The 22560-nt window shown below is 36.7% G+C and overlaps 3 protein-coding genes across 5 annotated transcripts; 1 reads left to right on the plus strand and 2 right to left on the minus strand.

Annotated features, from left to right (window-relative positions):
- The first annotated feature begins 2088 nt into the window (after positions 1-2088).
- Positions 2089-11093, plus strand: LOC113693763 (arginine--tRNA ligase, cytoplasmic-like). Of its 2 annotated transcripts, none has more exons than XM_027212445.2 (18): positions 2089-2272; positions 3034-3101; positions 3423-3562; positions 3747-3822; positions 3935-4036; positions 4207-4422; positions 4992-5072; positions 5425-5508; positions 5705-5809; positions 6569-6747; positions 8406-8490; positions 8600-8786; positions 8960-9029; positions 9130-9199; positions 9499-9588; positions 10390-10458; positions 10566-10664; positions 10821-11093. In XM_027212445.2, exons 1-18 carry the CDS (start codon positions 2146-2148, stop codon positions 10929-10931), a joined length of 1959 nt encoding a protein of 652 aa, XP_027068246.1. In that variant the 5' UTR covers positions 2089-2145; the 3' UTR covers positions 10932-11093. The 2 variants fall into 2 exon arrangements, with proteins under 2 accessions (XP_027068246.1, XP_027068247.1); XM_027212446.2 differs by having other exon boundaries at positions 2090-2272; positions 3030-3101.
- A 1675-nt stretch (positions 11094-12768) lies between these two features.
- LOC113692203 (uncharacterized) lies at positions 12769-13852 on the minus strand. Its single transcript, XM_027210570.2, has 2 exons — positions 13227-13852; positions 12769-13110 (listed from the first exon to the last, which is right to left on the minus strand). Exons 1-2 carry the CDS (start codon positions 13508-13510, stop codon positions 12825-12827), a joined length of 570 nt encoding a protein of 189 aa, XP_027066371.1. The 5' UTR covers positions 13511-13852; the 3' UTR covers positions 12769-12824.
- Positions 13853-17900: 4048 nt separating this feature from the next.
- LOC113692310 (mitogen-activated protein kinase kinase 6-like) lies at positions 17901-21767 on the minus strand. Of its 2 annotated transcripts, XM_027210701.2 has the most exons (8): positions 21552-21767; positions 21313-21403; positions 20144-20278; positions 19451-19675; positions 19179-19361; positions 18778-19001; positions 18410-18455; positions 17901-18316 (listed from the first exon to the last, which is right to left on the minus strand). In XM_027210701.2, exons 1-8 carry the CDS (start codon positions 21623-21625, stop codon positions 18224-18226), a joined length of 1071 nt encoding a protein of 356 aa, XP_027066502.1. In that variant the 5' UTR covers positions 21626-21767; the 3' UTR covers positions 17901-18223. The 2 variants fall into 2 exon arrangements, with proteins under 2 accessions (XP_027066502.1, XP_027066503.1); XM_027210702.2 differs by lacking the exon at positions 17901-18316 and having other exon boundaries at positions 18424-18550.
- Positions 21768-22560: the final 793 nt, after the last annotated feature.

Consider the following 22560-nt stretch of genomic DNA (forward strand, 5'->3'; position numbering starts at 1 on the left):
AAATAATTAATTCATATAAGAATCAATCAAATATAAAGTTATTTATTAATATACCAAACTTCAAGTGTAAAATTTTATCTATATTTAGTGTAATTATCTAGCTTATTTATGAATTTTAAGTGTAAAAATTTATTAAAAATAATATTTGTCTTTAAATGAATTATGTAATATGTTATTTTTGGAATCCATTTTATAACTTATAGAGTTTGGAGGGTAATAAATTTTTATTAAAAGATTCCAAATAAATTTGTTTTAGAGAAAAAAAGATAGAATTGAAAAAACATTTATATATCATACTAAAGCTACTATATCAATATATTTGGAAGTGGTTTGGTGGTAAGCAAGCGGTAGTGTGAGGGCAAAGGTCGGAAGTTCGAGTCCCAACAATAGCAATATAATTTTTCCACAAAATCCGGTTAGTGACAAAACCGGCCAAAACCGGCCGGGTTTCCGGTTTAACCCAGTTCGACCGCCGGGTCGTTGACTAAGTCAACGGTCTGTGTGCACAAACGATCTGATTCCAAACCCGGCCCGGTCCAATGACCGGTCCACCGGTTTGACCGGTTCGACCGCGCGGGCCGGGCCGGGTTTAATAACAATGATTAAAACAGATAACTCAAAACTTTTTTTATTTTCTTTTTTAACAAAAAAGAGTCTTGTTGATCATAAACATAGAAATCAACTGAAACTCTTCTTTATTTTTTACTCCAAATCAACAAGACTCTTTATTGTTAAAAAAAAAATTTTAAAAAGTTTTGAGTTATCTGTTTTAATTGATTTTGAGTAAACTTGTAAACCAATTATTATCGATTTATTTGAGTTTGGGTTAGACACGTGACAGCTGTACAAATAAGAGACAGAGGGGACAGAGGATTTGAAGCCGCAAGGTGGCTTTCCCGTGATCCTTCAATTGTTCCATAAGAAATAGTTATGCTCTTTGCATGTTTTATAATAGCTATACAATAACTATACAACATATAATGCCTAAGTCACAGTTGTTGGTGTAAAATGCCTTTGGTCATCTTTTAAACTTTCTATTTTATCCTTATAAAGATTAATCTATACGATACAATATATAATGCTTGAGTAATGATAACTGGCGAAAATTTTTTGTTGTCTTTTAAACTTTCAAATTTGTCCTTATAAAAATTAAATTTTATTATAATCACCTAATTACATTTTGCTAATATAACCCCTCATAACCACCATAAAATATTGTAACTACCAAATTATTGTAATCGTATAAGCCAAAACTTTTTTTCATGAAAATTTTATGCAAAGTTTTTGTATGCAACAAACAAAAATTTATACAAATTTGATCTATTTTAATTATTCCCGAATTCCGCACACATGAGGTGTGCCCTTAATGCGAGTTTATGATAATTGCAACTCCACTGTCTATCATATTTATTACATTTGCCAGAAAATTCTTCTGGTGATAAGAAAAAAGTTGTTTAAAAGTGGCAGCAACGAGTTAAGAGTGATATGTTTCACTAGGTGCCTAATTAAACAGGGAATAAATAGATTTTTGGAAGATAATTGGTTGACATCAATGAATTCAATATCCAAGAAGCTTATTCCTGATATGTGGGCTAGCAACTGTTAATGTGGTCCTCAATATATTCTGTTTATTTTCGTTATTTTTGGGTTGTTGGGAAATATTTATTATATTGATTTGCTTCTTATCATGGACTAAAGTTTTGGTTTAGAATAGATTTTCTTTTTCCTCATTTAGATCCATGGACTAAATTGAAACTAGTCAGAGCACCTAGTTAAACTGCAAAATCAAGGACTAAAACTAATTAATTCTATATCCCTATTTACCCAAAGCCAATAAAAAAAAAACCCCATTTACTTAAATTTTTTTGGTATAATTTAACAAAAATAAAATTTTCTGGGTTAATTAGTTATTATAACGACTTAACGTGCCAAAATCCGGTCCAACGATCCAAGACACCCGTAAACTACCGAACCCGGTTGATTGGCTGACATGGCCAATCGTGATTGGAGGTAACCCCCACGCAACAGCACCTCTCCCGACCACTCCCAAAACCCTACCGTTCGTCGAATGGTAAAAGGGGGAATAAAAATAGAAATTTCCAAAACCTCTCAACAAATACAAAGGAGAAAGCCGAGGAAAGTATAATGACCGCTGCGTTGTATGCCTACTTATTTCCGACGGCGGCCTCTCCCTCCCAATTTGCTCCTCCCAAGCTTCTCTTCTCTTCAAAATTCTCTCAAATCCCTCCTCATTTCTCCCACCTTTCAACCCGTGAGTCTCTCTTCTTCTTCTCTCCAAACGTTTTGCATCAGCTCTTACACTTATTTTTATCTCGTATGACTATTGTTTTAGTTGTTTAATTATCCTAAAATATAAGATAATTTAGTCAGTTACTTGTAATTATTGAAATACCAATGCTTTTTATCTGCTAGGAAGACGTGCACTTTTTACTACTCCAATTTAGTAGTTTAGAAAGAGCTGCTACTTTTAGTTTTATGTTCGATTAGATTCAAGAGTTACTGATGCAAATTTGGGTAGCATGGCGTGTGCAATGTACTTGATTTTCGCTACGTCATACAGCTGCAATTCTGTGGCTTAATTATTGGTGCTTTGGTGGGTGCATTGGTTTGTTGGAGAGAGTTGTGTCTTTCTAAAATGAGGTCGTGTGTTCTTGGGCAGCAGCTCTTTTTTATTACGTTTATGTTTCCTTTCTTTTTCAATTATCTTTGAAACTGAAACCTTTTAGACGTTTTTAGTTTTCAAGGGAAAAATGAAAATTAGCATTGTTGAAGTGGTTTTAAAATAATGGTGGGGGGATAATATGTTGATGAAATCAACATATAATAGACGCTTGACAGGTTTGTGGTTATTTGTCTGTCACTTGAAGATAATATGTTGATGAATTGAGAATTTTTGAGTCATTGTATTCTTTTTGAATGATTTAGAAATTAATTTTTATGGGATGTTTGATATCGTTACTTGTTCTTTGTGCTAACCTGTTATTTTGGTGTGGTTATTGTGAAACTAGACAGGTATTCTGAGAACAGCTAGTAGGCCTTTCTCTGTGGCAAAACTGCAATCTGTATCATCCATGGCAGAGGTAATTTTTCATTAGTATGTGCAACATAAATGACTACACAGTCACAGAAAAGACTGCATATATTGATAGGTGTTTGCTTTTGGAGAATGTGACATTTAATATGACAGTTCACTGAGCTGGGTAGGAAAATTGGGGATTTTTGATCAACAATTTGGAGAACTTAAGGTAGTGGTTGGTAGCCTGTATGATTTAGATGTAATCCATATGCACACTTACTGAATGGAGGCTAGTGCAAAAAAGATTGGCTTATACCCATCTCTGCACCTTGATATGTGTTTCCTTTGGAGGATTTGACGTTCAGCATTATACTTCACTGTGCAGGTTATGGAGAGAGTAGGGAGTGTTAAGCAACAATTACAGAGACTATTTGGAGAAGCCTTCAGAGATAAATTTCCTGATGAGTTAGATATAGTTCCTATTATTACTCCTTGCAAAGATCTAAGACACGGCGATTATCAATGGTATGCAAAAGCTTCTCATATTCACAAATGGTGTATTAGATTGTCTATGGATGCTAATTGATTGGTTTTGCATTGAAATGTTGGTCTGTTGTGTGTGAAATTACAACATTTCCATGCCTAGAATCTTTTTGCATAGCATTTGTTCCCTGCAATGCTGATTGAGGAAACTATTCTTTTGGTCCAGCAATAATGCAATGAGCTTATTTGCGAAAATTAAAGGCAGAGTTCCTGAATTCAAGAAACCGCAGGCTGTGGGACAGGTATTCATGGTTTCATTTTAGTATCACCCAAATCTAGAATGACTATTGTGACATAAAAGTTAGGTCCTTTTATTAAAGCATGAAGATTCAGTTGTTCTCATTCCATTTGTAGGCAATCATGGACAGTCTTCCTGATTCAGAAATGATTAGGGGGTGCACAATAGCAGGACCTGGCTATGTAAACGTTACATTGTCAACAGAATGGATGGCAAAGGTATTTAGCCTTTCTTAATTTCACCAAGTGTTGTCAGTAGTTTTATGTTTCATATGGATACTAAATGTTCCCAAATTTGCATTGCTGTGTAATTATTGCTGGATGGGTAGAAACAATAATAAGTGATAATATTGGCAATGATGATAATAATGTTATCATTCTTCCTGCAGAGAATTCATAATATGCTTATTGATGGTGTTGAAACATGGGCGCCAGAACCTCCAGTCCAAAGGGCAATAGTTGATTTTTCCTCACCTAACATAGCAAAAGAGATGCATGTTGGGCACTTAAGATCTACCATTATTGGAGACACACTGGCCCGTATGCTGGAGTTTCAAAATGTTGAAGTTTTTAGGAGAAACCATGTTGGTGACTGGGGAACACAGGTTATGGCAATTTTGGCTACATGTCTAATTTTCCACTTGGTTCTTTTACTTTTGCCTTGTGGCCAATGTGATTTTCGGCATTTTTTGATTTGTTTACATCTATTAGTTTTGCTTCTTATTTGCTCTACCTTCAAAGTATTAATTGTGGAAAATCTAGAGATCTGTTTTTTGGTTGTTCGGATTGGAGATGTCCATGGATCGTAGTCTCCTTGGTATTATTTGTTTGTCATTTTGCTATACCTTTTTAGATGGTTTCCACCCAATCTATTTTCCCATCTTTTACCTTATAGGAACGGTGTAAAAGTAGGCAGATTGCGCAAGGGGGTTTCACTTGTCACAAGCAGTCTGATAGGCTTGGTTATTTGTTTATATTATCTGTTATCCACGAACCTAACTTGTCACATTAGTTTGTATTAATATAGCTCTGTAAGCGACTTCACAAATTAAGTTCCATCTCCTGTCCTGCATGATGTATTTCTACTGATGTGACAATCATGTGTGATCGATTGTGACCAACTCTTTGGTTACCCCATTTATTTGAATCCTATTTTTTATTATTTGTTTTGCAGTTTGGCATGCTGATAGAATATCTATTTGAAGAAAATCCTAACTGGGAGGCTGCTCCAACTGAAGCCATTGGAGATCTACAAGTGAGTGCAAGATAAAATATGACTATTCATGATTTTTTACTTGTTTCATATTATTCTGTTGAGAGGTGGTAAATATTTTCAAGGAATGGCTTGCTTTTATAATGCATTTGGGTACACAGGTCTTATTGAATTCATTTTTTAATAAAAGAATTTATCTGGGAAAATATTCAACTTCTACTATTTATGTTGTTTCCTCCTCAGGACAGTAGGTGGGTACTATGATGCAGATGGAAATTCACGTTATTTTAAATGCACTTGTTTAGCAGATTCCTGTTGGTTCGTGAGTCTTTGTAGCTGTTCAATTTTACAAAACACGATCATCTGATGTCTATTAAATTGTTACCATTTTCAGGAATTTTATAAAGAATCAAAGAAGAAATTTGATGCCGATTCTGATTTTAAAGAGAGGGCCCAGAAAGCAGTAGTCAGTCTTCAGGTGAATCACCTCAATTTTGTAGTTGAAGCTTCAGTAGTGCGTGATTTTGATGTTCATAAATCCATTCATGCTAAAGGTTTTTGTATTCCTTCGTTTGTTTGTTTGAGGATTCAGGTTATCAATATATTGAAGTTGATTTAGTGGTTGTCCTTGTTGGCAATTCTATTGTCATGCTGTAAGTTAATTTTTGTAACAGGGAGGAGAAGAGAAGTATCGGAAGGCATGGGCACAGATCTGTGAAACTAGTCGAAGGGAATTTGATAAAGTTTATCTGCGGCTAGGTATTAAGTTGGAGGAGAAGGTATGGAATGGAATGTTTGCAGTTTTGTAGCTTTACATGATGAAACGAACACTAAATAAGCAATGTATGTCTTGCATTCCAGTTGAGTGTTTGAGAAGTCTCTTTCCACTGGCCTTTGACTGCCTAGGTTTGATCATTTTCTAATGCAATTTGGTCTCTACAACTTATGGGTCCTGTACTTTTTGTGATTCAACTAGGTGTTTTTAAATTGGGACACATGTATAATATATTGACAATGACAAATGGTCGTCTAGGATGAATACACTTTGTGACCTGGTTTTCACAAAGGCCACTCTTTATCTGTATGTATTGTTAATCATTTTTCTATCTTCCATCATAATGACAACAAACATGAGGGAGTACTCGAGTCCTGGAATATACAGGAGGACAAATATGCAGTTTTAGTTATATTGGCTTGTAAATGCCAATGGAGAGGAAAGGGAGGAAAACTGTGGGTGCTTGTCTCGAATATGGGAGACATCTCTGTCTCCCATATTTGATCTTTTTAAAAAAAAATTTTGTATGCTTTAGTTAATAGTTGATGACTAAGCCAGAATGCATTATACTTGGTATTTTGTTTAAATTCTAATGATTGTGCCTTCGGAATTATGTACACAATAGCTTAAAAATGCATTAGTTTTTAAATTGGGAAGTTTTGCATATGTCTTAGTTGACTTGGAGTGTGTAGGGACTAGTGTAGTCTTTGTTCTTGACTGTGCACATGCCCAGGTTTATTTATCTCTTCTCTCTTCTTATTAGGGGGAAAGCTTTTATAATCCATATATCCCAACGGCTTTAGAGCTATTGAGTAAAGAGAACTTAATTGAAGAAAGTGAAGGTGCACGCGTTATCTATGTTGGCGGGATCACAAGACCTCTTATTGTTGTGAAGAAGGATGGTGGTTACAACTATGCTTCAACTGATCTTGCTGCTTTGTGGTTTGTTTTCACTTTTTGGATGTGTTTGTTAATGGGATTAACATTCACTGTCTACTTTTCTTTTAATAGTATTGTAGATCAACTGTTTTATGCATTGCATGTGGCTGAACTTTTTTAAAAAAAAAGTGTGTTATACATATAACTACTTATATAGATTTTTTGACAGAGTATAATATGGATTAAATTATCTTGTATGATTATTTTGTTATTGATTTGTGAGTTTGTCACATTGCCCATATTAGATGACTTTTGCTGCTCGTCATTGTCTTGCAATTTCGTCTGTGTTCTTATAGGCATAGACTTGAGAGGTTTATTTTTCCAAAAAGTGAAAGAAGTATGAGGGTCAAATTTGAAAAACTAGTTAATCAATCCTGGATACCTTATTCTTGTAAGTTCTTGGAATCTCTGTAGGTGAATACATGCTGGTCAAGCATTAGTTTAAAACCACAGATTATTCAGTCTGTAGCTAAATCTGGAAGTCTGGAAAGAGTAGCCGTGGCTACGAGCTCAAAATACCTGCTTTACATGACTGAAATATGCCACCATTCTATATATATTTGTCACATAAGAGAATCTAGACAAGATTACTTCGAATGCATTTTTAATCAACCTTTGCGTGCACTGTTTGGTTGCTTCTGCCTCAATTATCAAGCAACTATGTTAAACCAGACTCGAGTTAGCCCTGCTGTACCTGTGTCCTACTCTTCATTTTGCACTAGAGTAGCTGTTTTTTGGGGGGGGCGCACCCATACCCAAGTCCAGGAACATAGTCAAGCTAGCTAACATATTTGATAGTGGCTAGTATGCGATTTGCCTAATAGTGCACTTAGTGTGAACAATGATTTTCGGCCTGTTCATAAGATGTTGCAATTTATTACCATTGGTGCATGAGAACGTGATTAAGAAAGGACTGTTCTGTGTCATCCTACCTAGCCCTAGACCCCTGATGAGGAAATTATTAAGATGAGGAGAAAGTTCATAAGCTCCTATTTAGTTGGCATCTTTCAAACAAATAATGCACGTATTAACTTCAAAGTTAATCTCTTGTGAAATGTTACCTTTACAAGGTTTTGTATACTAAATGTTAGGGGATTCATCCCTTTATAACGGAAATTTGCCTAAAATTGCATTGATTCTTCTTCCTGCTATCTTTCCTCTGTGATTTGGCATGCCATGCTCCTAACCAGAGTTGCCACCTGCTTACAATTTTAACTAATGATGTCAAGAGCAGTTCCAGAACTATCATTTGGGCAAGGTTGGGGTTTTGTCAGGGGTGGTGTAAGGAGGGGTGGAGGCCCAGGTGCTAGGTCCTGCTGCATATTTCTTATGTGTCTTTTTATGCTGTGATGTTTCATAGCCCAAGAGAAGCAGGTTAAATGCAAATTGTTTGCCATTATAATGGCGTTAAGCTTTTGCTTCAAGTGTCAAAAGGCATGATAGTGAGGGTAGGTTATTTGAGAGTAAAAAAAAAAAGAATTTGGCTTGTACCATGCCCTATAGATTATAATTCAGAAAGACTGTTTTCTCTAACATTTATTTGATGACTACCTATAAAGAGATAGGCATTGAAATTTTATATTGGTGTCTTAATTTACATGTGACTTTTAGTAGTAGGAATATTTGTCTAATTATTGAGGTTTTCTGCCTGCAATTTGTAGGTATCGGCTCAATGAAGAAAAAGCAGAATGGATCATATATGTAACTGATGTTGGCCAGAGGGAGCACTTTGAAATGTTTTTTGCTGTAAGTAATTCATATCCCGATAGATGCTGCATCCCACCCCCTAACCCTGGAAAGGAAAAAATTTATTTGTTTGATCGGTTGATCTTTGTGCAATTATCTTCTATTCTAGGCTGCCAGACGGGCAGGTTGGCTTCCAGCTGAAGAAGATAAGTATCCCAAAGTCAGCCATGTGGGTTTTGGTCTTGTTTTAGGAGAAGATGGAAAGAGATTCCGTACGCGAGCTACTGAAGTTGTTAAACTAGTTGATTTACTTGATGAAGCTAAGAATCGGTGTAAAGCAACTCTGATTGAAAGAGGTAAGGATGTTATCGATGAACTGTTTTTCTTAATATGTGACCTCTCAGGCTACTTTTGGCACATATCATGCTCGAGTTTTGTCAATGCCTCCTTTCTACTCCACTTTCACCCTGTAAGTATCTGAATAACCTTTAACTCCTTGAACCATGATAAATGTTTGAATATTGATCAGGCAAAGCTGAGAAATGGACTGGGGAGGAGCTTGAGCAAACTGCTGAAGCTATTGGATATGGGGCTGTAAAGTAAGTTCCTATTGCTTGTCCACTTGTTTGTTCGCACTTTCTTGAAGTTTCCCCACTTCTAAGTTTTATCTTAATAGTGATTTTGTTGGATGTTAATCAGGTATGCTGACCTAAAGAACAACAGGTTAACCAACTACACGTTCAATTTCGATCAGATGCTTAATGACAAGGTGCGGCGCTTGATTTCTTCTCTTATGCAACCAGTATTCATGTTTTTCTTTATAATGCATTTCTCCTTATTCTTCCAAAGTTCTGCATTCTTTGTTCATTACATCAAACAAGAAATAGTTGGCTCCTCACCAATATAATTTCTGAATTGCATATTGTCACTTGAAGTCTTCATGACTATGCCTATCAATCTAATTACCCATCTTGTTTCTACAAGCCTCTGATGCTTTTTTTTTTTTTTTAAATAAATCTTCTACCCTGTTACCATACATATAGTATTGCTTGTTTTTATATTGAACAGGGAAATACTGCTGTCTATTTGCTGTATGCACATGCTCGAATTTGTTCAATCATCAGGAGATCTGGTAGAGATGTAGAGGAGTTGAAAAAGGTAGAGGTTCTTCTTCTTCTTCATGCTTACAACAGTAGAGTATTTGAATTATAATGGTGAATTTTCCAATGTATTCTTCTATATTCAAGAACCTTGATCACGAAGTCAACTTTGGTGATTAGCCAGTATGATTTTGTTGGATTACAAAGTGGAAGAAGTGGTTTCCAATGATTTTACTCAATAGTAAACACCCCATCTGCAATTCGTGTTTTGTGTGTTGTACACGTGTTCTGCACATGTCTCTGCCTTGTCTGATGAACGACTTGGTCTAATGTACACAAATTTTTTTGGATTGAAGAGTAAAGTTCAGTCCTTAACTTAGAGGAAGAAGTCTAGAAGTTAAGAATCAAGTAATAAATTCAGAGCCTTTGCTAACTCAGAGCCTTTGGAGTAGAAGTTTCAGATTAGAGCTTTATGGTGATAATCTGCGACTTAGAACTCATATGCTTTCTGCTCTTACTGTGCTATCAGATGAATTGACTATCCATTTGGATTTTTATTTGTTGCTCTTTTTCTCTTCTTATGAAAAAGTGCTTATGATGTATTACAAGAATGACAATCTTTTTTGGATTTATTCAAAAGCCTAACCCTACTCTGTTTTGGATAAAGCAATGCAGCTTCTTTGAAATTTTCAGTATTTACTGAAAATTGAACCTAGCCTTGGATGACAGTCTTCTGTCTATAAAAAATCAACTAGGAGCCTGCCCGAGTATTTTTTCAGGGAATGGTGGCTCGATGCTGAGAAATATGCTTTGCCTGGAATGCTGGCTTCTTACATCATACTTCATCTGTTTTGGGCAGGTTGGAACAGTTGATTTGGCTCATCCAGATGAACGGGTTTTGGGGCTTCATTTGCTACAGTTCCCAGAGGTATGCCTCAAGACTGCAGATTTTGCAAAAATTTATCTGATTGATATAGCTTTTTTCACTTAAAAACATGTTGCATCTTGTTAATGTGTTCCTTTTTCACATTGCAGGTGGTTGAAGAGGCATGTACAAATATGTTGCCAAACATTTTGTGTGAATACCTGTACAATTTGTCTGAAGACTTCACAAAATTTTATACGAACTGTCAGGTATGGAGCCCATATAATGATGAGATGAAGAGGATAAAATTGGAAGATAATGCTTGTCTTAATCTCAAATGGCTTCAATGAGTACCTTGCATGTTTTATGGTTTCGAAGTTGTTACAGGCGTTTGATTTGAATTTGTCCTGGTGAAAAATCTGTAGGTGGTTGGGTCACCACAGGAGATCAGTAGACTCTTGCTTTGTGAGGCAACTGCAGTTGTCATGCGAAAGTGCTTTTTTCTGCTGGGAATTACACCTGTCTATAAAATTTGATACCTTGAGAGATACATTTGCCGACCTCTAATTTGTGGATTGTTATACAAAGTTTGTACCTCACCGTGGCATTTTTTTTTTTTACGTGATGATTATATTCTAGGATAAGACGAGCCTTTTGCTCCTATCTAATGAAAGCAGTTTTAAAATTTTTTGGATTGATTTCTACGAGTTACTGTCTGTAAAATTTATACCTTGTGTTCCAATAAGCTTGTGCAATTTGTCGCATTGCTGTTTGTCACTGCGGTTGTTTAATACGGAAGCGAGTTTGAGATCCGGTACGTAAATGTCGAAGTAAACTAGGGCTTCCCATATGGGGGTGGTCTAGGGGCTTCATTAGCATATGTAGATTGGAGTAAACCAAAGAAGGTAAATATATCGAGCATTATGAGTAGGCAATTTTGCATATGATTCTGAAAAGCATAATAGTTAAGACTTAAGACTCTTGGTGGCCTTAGCTGCTGGGGTCTGAGGATATTGAACTCCCGGGAATAAATTCTCAAAAAGCAAAAAAAAGAAGAGGAGGTGGGGGGCCGGGGTAGGGGGAGTGGGTTTTGATTATTCTCCCTGAAGGCAACGGAGGCACGAGGTGGAAAACGGGTGGCGCGGTTTGATACGAAACTGATTGAGCAGCTGGCAAACGAAAAAATTGAGAAGCTGTCCGGGCCCCCCTTGTCCGTTCTGGAGGGCCCCTAGGCCTGAGCTATCTGTTCCATCGCTGAAGTCCTTCTGAGCAGGGCAGTAAACAGAATTAGCAATTCCGTAGCAACTTTTGCTATGGATTTTCTGAAAGATGAATAATTTCTCTTTTGTAAACCAGGCAGTAAAACAGAGTTAATGATATCATAGCAACGTTTGCTGTGGATTTTAGAATGTAAAGTTGGAGCGATTTTTTCATCCTGTGGATCGAATATGCGCCACAGGGAACGAATTGGGCAGGTACGCGATCACCGTACTTGATTCAAAAGGTGGTTTGTGTGGACGGGCAAAGTTATTTTGAGTAGTTTCACAGTGCTCAAATTTCACTTTTATCAGGCCACACGCAGGCCGCTAGACTATTGTACCTGTTTATTTCTTTTTTTTTTTTCGTTTTTTTTGGGGGGGGGGGGGTGTTGGATCCACATTTTAACGGCAGAGCAAGGGAATACCTAGTTAATGACTTCTTGACAGAAAAAAAAGGGAATACCTAGTTAAAAATGCTAGGGTTCAAAATTTTTTGATTAAATTTTTATGTTAACTTGTATAGTACTTAGTTTAAAATTTTATATTCTTATTGTTTAATTATTAAATAGTATGTAATTTTGTTACATAGAGTATGAATAGAAAAAAATTGATAATTAGACTTATTGAACATTATAAGTAAATATTTAAAACTAATGATGGGTACAAAGAATAGTATAAATTGATAATTTAGTTTGCAAAAATGAATCTAAATGAGTTTAAAAAAGTTAAAATAAATGGATAATTGCATTATTCAAGTCATTTTTTGACTTACCCATATAATTAAATAGGTACAAATGAATTGAGTCACTCGTACCATTACCTATTTTACTTAACCCAAACCCGTGTAAGTCACCCATTTTGACACCTCTAATCTCTAGATTTCTGCTATGTATTGTTTACTATTTCGATGGTTCCTTGCAAATTCTGCTTTCTTACTTCTGTAGTCCATTTTACATCTCTAGATTTCTGCTATTTATGTATTGTTTACTATTTCGATGGGGTTGAGATAGAGAGGCGGAAATAAAAACCTGTTTGCTTCATTCTACACATATATGACCTCGACTCGTTTATCTTATACGGTTTGAAATTTGAAGAAAATTTCAATGGAGAAATATTAGAAAGCTTGCAATAAAAATACATGCAAGCTTCTTAAATTAAGTGATTTACAGATTAACAGTCTTTTTGCAGGGGAATGGGATGCCGACAACTGCCAACAAAACTCGCTCTACTGCCAAAAGAAGATAGAAATGATGATCCCATTCCCCTGGAAGAAGACTTCTTGGCTATGACAGCCTTTGGACCAATCTTTCGACCAACTAAACCTGCATAGCTCTTACATGGCTTCATCCTCTGACCATAAGGACTAACTTTCTTTGCAAGATCTTCGAGGCTCTTCACATTTGCCAAAGATGTAAAAGACTGAGACTTTCCTTGATAATGTTCTGAGAGACCTCTCCTGAACGAACAAAATTCATACACCATTACTTGAATGAAGAACCTAAAGATTAATATATTGAACAGTTGCAAGTCTAACTCTTCGTTCGGTACATCACAAATATATCGAATGCTTACTTGATAGGCAGCTGGTTCGTAAGCTCCGACAACTCGTACAACGGCCCATCTGAAGGTGATGTAGAAGATGGTGACGATGTTGGAGAAGATGATGCATCCTCTGCTAAGTCTGATGAAGAAGATGATGCTGCGGAGTTATTCCCCGAGTCTTCACCGATGGATTCAGAATCACAGGAAGTGTCATCCTCAGCCTCCGTGATCACCCACTGAACATGCCTTGGATCAGGGCCGGCGAAGGTATTCTTGAAGGTCATTTCTTGATAAACCTGATTTGCTCCACCCATTGCAGATCACAATCTTGGAATGAACGGATCAGGAGAGCAGCAGAGCAAATGGATGATGAAAACTTGATGATGTACTATTTTGTTTCAGGCTTCAGCAGGGGTTGAAACTCGTATGAGCTAGGCCTCTGGGGACTTAATTATGTATATATACGTATATTAATTTACAGGGTGGGTTAGTTAGCAAGAAGTTGATTCTAACAAATAGGATGTTATTGAAGCAATATTAACTTTTTAAGTTTTATGACAGGGGCGTTACAAATTACATGCATGAGCTACGCGTTTTTTTGTTTTTTTTTTTGTTTAATTGATGATATGTTGCTTTATCCTCAGGCTTGTAGTCATCTGTCATTGTCAAAATTCATATGGTTTGAAGAATTTCTTCCTTTTTCCCATTCTACAAGGAAAGGGGATAAGGTTATGGTCCAAAACGAAGACATCCGTATGATCCGAGTCACCAATGACCAACCCATCATATTATCCTCAAATTTCTATACAGGGAAAAAAATAAAATAATATATAATCTTTGGCATCCTCTGCACTTTTTGCCCCATAAAGTTACGACATAACTGTTTTATCCGTTTCTTTTTGACATTTTAAGGCATTGATCCACAGTTTAGGGATAACGCCAAAGAGGGATCTCTAAATTAAAGAAGAAACCTTCTTGGCGTAATGACGATATAGAACAATAATTATGATAATAAAAGACAACAAATGGTGGAAAGTGGAGAAAGGATAAGCCATGATTTTTGAGACCTGTTCTCGGTGAGCATTTCATCTAGCTGAAGACCCGATTGCCTCTTACAATTATTATATTATATATATTTTTTCCATTCTCAATTTTGGTAGGATCAACTTATCTCTACGCTAATCATAAAAAAAAAAAAAGCTTTATTGAGATATGTAAGTAATTTGAGCATATATAGTTGCAGCCATAGAAACAAATGCCTATTTGATTGTAGGCATAGAAACAAAATGCCTTGATATGTGCTGTTATTATTACACTCCTAAAGTCTATTGTCAATGTAACTCCCTCTGCATGTGCATGTGCATGTGCAATGATCCTAAGTATTATTTTATAGAGTATTATTTAGAATAATAACTATAGTATTTTTTGTAATGTGACGTATATAAAATATAAAAAGATGAATTGAAAAATATGTTTATCATGCAAACGAAAGATTATTTGAGACAATTTGCTATCCAAACAATACCAACTATTGTTTAGTCAGCTTGCCCATTCGTGACCATTAATTCCTCATCCACCAAGTAAAACAAAGGCCAATGGCCACTGCCCATTTGGTCCATGGTCATCACCATTTTTGGTGATGCTGGAGGTTACGGGTTCAACCCCTGCCTTTCACAAACTTATCACTTTACGTGGTTGGTCTTTTGCTATCCGCTCCTCCTCCTTAAAGTATGGCGACCTTCTTGACTTATCCATGGTTCGAGTCAATGGGGCTTCCTCTCCCCGACAGCAGGCCCTGTGTTGACAAAAAAAAAAAAAAAAAAAAAAAAGAGTAAAACAACGGCCAATGGGGGAGGCCAATAGCGTAACAGTAACAATTTAATGGCTTCTTTAATGGATGTTCAATACGCATTTGTTAACACATTTAAATCTTAACGCCTACATTATCTTTTCTTGATGTGATGCAACTTTTTTAAAATAAGATCTAACGCACGATGATATTCATAATTTAATTGAAGACGTCACGATCGAGAAACATCATTATTGTCATTAATAGAATATTGTGAAGCCTAATTACATCATCCGGTGAGATCCAATCAATCAATAATAATTAATGCCAAGCGAGTGACTGTTATCAAAAGGAGAGAAAGAAGTCGGCATCGAAATGGTAGCTTTTGGATCGAGGCTTCCGTGGCATCAGAGGATTGAATTTAAGGGGGCTTGGGAGTTAATGAGTGGGGAGAAAGGGAACAAGATAAGGAAGCTGACTGTAGCATTGGTCATGAAATGAAAGCTTGAGCTGCGTGGGATTGGGTGCTTCTCTCTGGCACCACACAAGTCGCTGTTGTATGGTTTCTGCCTCTTACCCATGATTAAATTCCCTGTTCCACGGTCCGTAGCCCACAGCTTCAGCCTTTGCCAGCTCCCCCCCCCTCTTAATGATATGATCGTTTTGCATTTCAAAATAGGAAAATCACTTAGAACAGAAATAAATTGAAAGATGACGCATTTTTTAAAATTTAGGAATTTTCGAAATTTTTAATTGCTTTTTATAAATGAACTCTTCAATGAAGGAAAATATATAGACCCTAAAAAGAGAAAATGGTGGATCAAGTTGAAGTTTTCAAGTGCTTCTCTAGTCTAAATCACATAAATAAATAAAGTTGAACAGAAAATTGCGAATTTGTTTAAGTCGTCTTTCTAACGCATCATTTTTATTTGTAGCACCTTCTTCCCCACAATTCCAACTAAACTCCTTAGCCAACTTGGAGCTACTGAAGCTGACTAAATCCACCAGCAAAGTCCAAAATTTCTAGCAGGGCCTCGATCATCCAAGAAGACATCCCCGCTTCCACATATACGAGTAGCAAGGTCGCTCAGAAGACCTTCACCCCTCAAGAAGTTTCTTATGTCATAACAAAATTTGTTATTTATTTCTGCCCATTTCTTCCAGTGAGGGATGAGGACTTCCTTTGCCTTAATTTCACGAGGATCCCAAGAATCTGCAATTATCTTCACCTTTGAAAGTAAGAGATCAAAAGCTATTGCTTCAACCAAAGGTGGGCGTGACAAGTACTCCCCATGAAGCTGAGCCACTTCCTCTATTTTTCTCGCTACTCAAAGATTTCCCTCAATTTGGATGCAAAATGGTTACCGTCTTACTTTCGTAGAAATCTTATTGTGTACTTTTAAAAAAGCCCCTGCCTCGCCATTGGTTTCTGTACAGAAATATGTGTTTTAGGTGACAACACCTAGGTCCTAAATTGGCACGAGAATTTTAGTTAAGGGACTTAATTCATGCGATAAAATATCGAGGGACCAAATCGATTTTAGTGAAATAATTTGAGGACTAAATTGACAATTTTCCCAATAAATAAAGTTGAAGTTTCAAATGGTTTGACTGACACCGAATGGTGGCTCTATAACTGACTCAACTACAAGTCTGATCCAACACATCAAGTTGTGAGCATATGCTTCTTCTTCATGTTTTAATATAAGCTATAATGCATTTTCTTTTTTTTTTTTTTTCTTTATTTCACGTGTACTCTTATGTAAGCACAAGCAGAACCAGAATTTGAGATTTTAAGAAAGCAAAATTAGTAAGGATGTAGACTCGGGAGGGCACATGTACAATTGTGTAAAAAAAAAAGAAAAAATTGGAGGACAAAGTCCAATATTTACAATCAAATTGTTTGGTTTGCACCTTCTTTACAATCAAATGATATGAGTGAGACTTTTAAATACTTTATGGGGGGTCAAAATAATTTGTAAACTTTTGGAAGGGCAGAGTCTAATTTTTATGAAGGTATATTAGGACAAAAAAATAAAATAAAGAGAGAGAGAGAGAGAGAAAAAATTCAACTATTACGGGAACATAGACCAATTTCTAAAATCCTGGGGGACAGCTGCTCCACTTACGTCCGCTGATGTAAACATCTGTCGTAAATGCTCATCCTTTATTTGTGTCATAGTACCGGAAGCATTAGAAAAAGACAACAACGATTTAACTCCACACGCTATAATGAAAGCCTCCAAGCTTCTTGACTTAGCAGAAGCAAAGATGGTCTTACTTGACAGGAATATTCGGTCCACTTATCCAAGAAATCAAGCCGAGTTGTAACGTGCAAAACAAGTATATCCTGGATCAAATGGCTCCATCACTTGAAACAAATAGACAGAACGGGGGAAGGGAAAAAAAAAATCAAGTTCTACGATCTGATGTTAATTTAATTTTACTGACGCAGTAATTTATTTCTCCCCAACTCCTTGAGAAAGAATAGACATACGGATGGAGGATTTAGGGCCATAACGGTACAAGTGAATGTGACTTAAAAACTTGTACAGCCTAGATCATGCAATTTTTGATGTATGCTTTATGCCCTCACTCCAAGGCCCAAACTAAATCGCCCATGGTGCAGTCTGTATATGAAAAACTTAAAAACCGGATACACCTGTTTTTGCCTTCGACAGAACGCTGAAAGCTCCAAGCCAAGGCTAAGGGATATCGTGCAAACCACAAACCAATAAGCATTAATGTCCTGCTGCTGTAAACCTACTGTGACAAGGCTAGTATTAGCTACCCCAGAAGAGCAGCCTAAAATTAAATTTATAAACTCGCACAAGTCCGCTGGCTGCTTAAAAGAATTTTGGCTGCGGCTGCTAAACTATGAAGTTTTAACCTGCACAGACTAAGTAGTGCTAAAGTTATAGAAGCAACATCATCTGCTCTCATTCCACTACAAGCTAAACGCCTTCAAATGGTCTATGATCACCTATAAATGCCATTCTGTCCGCGCTTGAGAAAACGTGTAGAGGTGTATGACAATATCAGGCTTTTACATATCATGTTTTATCAGACTTTTACAATATCAGACTTCTACGTATCATGTCTGATAAGTTTGCAACCAATAAAATTTTGGGAAAATTTAGAAGAATTAAACAATGTGTAGTTGTAATCTTCGAGCATGACTTGCGGCTAAAGCATATGGGGAAAAATATTGTACTCTGAAGTCATTACAAGCAAATGATCATCTAGGAAAACTTATGGGAGGTTCCAAGCTAGCTACCAGAATGCCAAGATCAATGTCCTTGTCTTCAAACTTCTTAAGAAAAGGATGGTTCTGGAAGCAATGGAGCAAATCAAGCAGTCAGCATTTGCATATTGGAGCACGGTGACCAAAAGAAAGACTAAAAGAAGTGGGTAGTTAACTAACCAAAAGGTCCAGAGATGAGGATCTGTCCCTCGGATCCTTCTGTATGCTGAAAAAGCAAGCCACGATAACAAAGCAGAGCATCATTAGGAGAGAAGGTATGGGCAACAACATGGATACATTGAGAAACCCACTGCTACGTCACTGATCCAACATAGAACTATAAGAAAGTATCCTCTAATGCTAAAAACTCGCACTTTTTTTTAGAATAATTGCAGCAGGTTTCAACCAAAAGTCTTAAGAATTTAAGGTCAACTTAAAGACAGAGTAATGGAATAGTCAAACGCATTCAGTCGAAGGACCATAAAGAAGTAGATAAGAGTGTTTACTGCATATGTGCAACAACATAAACGAATCTTCTTAGACCTTACCAGGCAGAGATAAATGAACAAAACTCTGGGGAGAATTGATCTGGTGGAGCAGAAGGTGGAGAGCCTCCCACAATTGCTTCTAAAAGCTCATAAAAGCTTGGCCAACCCTGCTGGTCTTCAGATTGTATGTAAGGGAAACGTCCAATAGCACACTCAAGGGTAACCATGCCCAGACTCCAGATATCACTCTTGTAGTCATAGGTGCTCCCACTAATTCTTTCAGGCTAAATATGAGATGAGAAAGGAGAAACAAGTCACCAAACCAGAATTAGGCCTCTAGATTTTCCACTCAAAACATTTTGCTGTTGCACATCAGATGTTTAGTATGTTCTACACAATGTGTACCAATAGCCACTGTAAAAATTAATGGATCAATTTTTCATGATCATATCTCCACTCACCGCCATGTAATTATAGGTACCAACAAATGTGTCTCTTTGACCCATAGAGCTGGCCAGCATTGCGCTCACACCAAAATCTGTAATTTTGACCTCCCCTTTGTGGTTCACTAGCAGATTGGATGGCTTTATATCTCTATGGATTACATGTCTCTCATGGTGCAAGTACACGAGACCTTGCAAAACCTGAACATATTAAAATTTCACATATCCATGGTGAGCAGAAGTTAAGCTTATATACTTTCGGAAGAATCTCATGTTTCAGTTTTTCCTACCTGCTTACACAGGACTGCAAGATACGGTTCAAGAACTGTCTTCACTTGTCTGAGTACATCAGCTAAAGAGCCACGGTCCATATACTCCAGTACAAGCGAGATAGCCCCATTGTGGTAGAAAGAATGGTAGCAAACCACAACATGGGGACACTGTGAGCCTTGATTAATTTTAAGCTCCTGCACAATTTGTTTCCGAATATCTTCTTGTATATTCATCTGGATGACCTGTGCTTAGACATGCACTCTGGAGTTAGAATATCTAAAGCATCATCAGTACAGAGCTAATGTGTCAAGAGACGTGACAACAAAAAGCCAGTAGCTAATGCCAGTCATTTTAGGAAGAGCTCAAAGCTTCCATGTTCAGTATCAGGGTCCTTCAAAACTATTCAAATGTTAGATATCTTAAGTATGATTGACCAAAATCACCTTTACACCTCCCTAATAAAGCAACTCTAGTAAAAGTTTCTAATCATTGGTTTATTCAATTAGCAAATAATCCACTAATTTCATAAGATCAGTATCAAACACTGTGCTGTAACATTCGATATGCATAACATGCAAGAATAATTATTCATTAATTGCACAAGTGCGTAAAAACATGACTAAAGTTGTGCACTTAGAGAAGTGATCTACTGAAACAATCAACGTGCTCAAGGATAACAAAGTAGCAGGAAACTGAAGTTGTATGCTGACCTTCAAGGCAAATAACGTTCCAACCCATTTATGACGAACAAGTTGAACCACGCCACCACTTCCCTTTCCAATCACTTTGATGGTCTCAAGATCTTCCAGTGAAAATTGAAGATCAAATTCCTTACTTTCTGCAGGCTGCCCACACAAATATTCAATTTGTCACATCTTCGGCTTCCTTTTCCTTGTTCTTTTTCATTCAAAAGAGAAGCATACTATCACGTGCAAACAATAGGTTCCCTATACAACCTAAAATGTTTCATGAGTTTTAAGTGATGCAAAGTCAAGGAGATGCTTGAGAGAATGATACATCCTCCATTAGTCAAGTTGCAAACCTTTTTGCTGTTCTAGTCTTCTTTTTTTCTCCGTTCTCTTTCTTGGAAGTTGTGTAGCAAATAATGGAAATGGCACAAACTACTGAACTTTCAAATGAAAGCAAAACAGAAGTCCTAAAACAGTTCGTATCATATTCTGAGGGCAATAGTCATCTGAAATCCACCAAAACAAGCTATTTGAGATGGATTTGGGACATGAAAACACGAAAAAACAAAAATTAATATAAAATATAAAGCAATGTATGTGCTGCACCTATAACTGAAATATTTGTGGAACGTGTTTGACTTGCCAATGTAGTATTAATGAGTGTCATATTTGATGTGATTGTCCTATTTCATTTATTTTTCGGTAGCTATGGCCAAGCCTTTATGTAAAAAGGCAAAAATAGGTTCAAATTTAAGAATTCTACGTATACAAACTTTTAAGTCTGTTTTGAGATGTAATCCACATATTCAAAATTATAAGAACTGAAGTGAAATCAGATACATTATACGAAATCTATAATGCATTGTTCTCTTTTATATCTTGTTTTCCAATTCCGTTCCATCTACCAACCGGACTGGAAACAGCGTCATAATGGAATTCACATCAATTAAGCATTTCTTCAGATCTTCAATTTTGGACTCAATTGAAGCTTCTTCCCTCGCAAAATAAATGAGAGTGTTCAATCCACGGATAAAACAACCACGTGTGTATCAGCCACGTCTTAATTAGTACGCTTCTAATTACGTCCAATTTCAATCTTCCATTAAGTCCTCAAAACTAGAGCATTTTATCTAAAGCTCTATGATATCCGATCACACCAAATCGAAATCGAAATGCCGAAAAATTATTACCTGAGGAGGAGAATCATTGTCATCGGAGATAAGGCGCAAACCTTTCTGGTTTAACAGTAAATCGCCGTCGTGAAAGGTTCCGCTCGCGGTCCTACCATGTTTAACAACACATCATTTGACAAATTCCATCACTTTCATGAATTTCCCCCCAAAAAAACTAGCGTAATAAACGAGAAAAATTTTAATTAATTTAGATTTGTCAGCGTACAAATATTAAAGGGAGAGATTATGGAGCGTACAAGAAGCTGGAGACGGATGTATCTTGAACCGGAACAGAGAGCTTGAGTTCCTTCACTGGCTTCTTAAGCTTCATGATTCTTGCTTCTATAATTAAAGATAGGGTTTGGACTGAAAAGTTTTTGGAGAGAAAGGAAAGTAGGGAATGAATGGGGGAGGAATTGGGTGTGGAGCAGAGGGAAGGGGTGACAAAATCCACCGACCGAATTTGGGGAAGAGAGGATTCAAACTGGGAAGAGCGCCAAAAGCCGTGTTGCTGTTACCAATTTATTGTGACGTACGATATATTCTTGGGTTAATTACATTTACCTCCCTTGAGGTTTGACCAAATAACGAATCGATCCCTGAGATTTGGCCAAATAACAGTCCACCACTTTGAATAACCAGACATTTAACAATTACCCACCTACTGTTGAGAGACGTTAGAGATTCTACTTGACATCAGGAAAAAGAAAACTTGGGATGACGAAATTGCCTTTATTGTGTCCAACTGTCATTAAGATTTGTTCAAGTTTTGAAAATATCCTTTTCATTAAAAAATATATATATATATATGTATAATATTAAGATTATAATTCTTTATCATTCACATCCGCGCACTTGCCTACCTTTATATGTACAAAAAGAAAGAACAAAAAGACTTCCTCATTGCCTACCTTTATCTGTACAAAATGAGAGAAGAAAAAGACTTCCCTGTTTTTTCCCAAGTTTGCTGAAAATTGCACTTCCTTCTGTGTTCCAATCTTCTCAAGATTCTCAGAAATAGTCTTCATACTTGGTTGAACTTCAGGTCTGCCTCCGTGCATGCAAGCGCTAAATGAAACACTGCAAGTACTTCTTTCTTCGCATGTACTTATTTAAGCAACATTGGGTCTACCATGTCTGATAGAGGGTTCTCCTCTTCAAATCCCTTCCTCACTCCACCTTACTAGGTCTGGGATCTCCGTGGAAGTGGATGTCGTAGGAGATGAGAGCTCTGGAGACTTCCCTGTCAGCAACTCAAGCAAGACA

Source organism: Coffea arabica, chromosome 6c, assembly GCF_036785885.1.
Source record: "Coffea arabica cultivar ET-39 chromosome 6c, Coffea Arabica ET-39 HiFi, whole genome shotgun sequence".
Taxonomy (NCBI): Eukaryota; Viridiplantae; Streptophyta; class Magnoliopsida; order Gentianales; family Rubiaceae; genus Coffea; species Coffea arabica.

Coding starts and splice junctions, on each gene's coding strand:
- LOC113693763 (XM_027212445.2), top strand. CDS start 2,146: ATGACCGCTGCGTTGTATGCCTACTTATTTCCGACGGCGGCCTCTCCC. Junction 3,823..3,934: donor AACCGCAGGCTGTGGGACAG/GTATTCATGGTT, acceptor TTCCATTTGTAG/GCAATCATGGACAGTCTTCC. Junction 9,030..9,129: donor ATTGGATATGGGGCTGTAAA/GTAAGTTCCTAT, acceptor GATGTTAATCAG/GTATGCTGACCTAAAGAACA.
- LOC113692203 (XM_027210570.2), bottom strand. CDS start 13,510: ATGGGTGGAGCAAATCAGGTTTATCAAGAAATGACCTTCAAGAATACC. Junction 13,111..13,226: donor ACGAACCAGCTGCCTATCAA/GTAAGCATTCGA, acceptor TTGTTCGTTCAG/GAGAGGTCTCTCAGAACATT.
- LOC113692310 (XM_027210701.2), bottom strand. CDS start 21,625: ATGAAGCTTAAGAAGCCAGTGAAGGAACTCAAGCTCTCTGTTCCGGTT. Junction 21,404..21,551: donor ACATCCGTCTCCAGCTTCTT/GTACGCTCCATA, acceptor TAAACATGGTAG/GACCGCGAGCGGAACCTTTC. Junction 19,362..19,450: donor TTGCAGTCCTGTGTAAGCAG/GTAGGAAAAACT, acceptor TAATATGTTCAG/GTTTTGCAAGGTCTCGTGTA.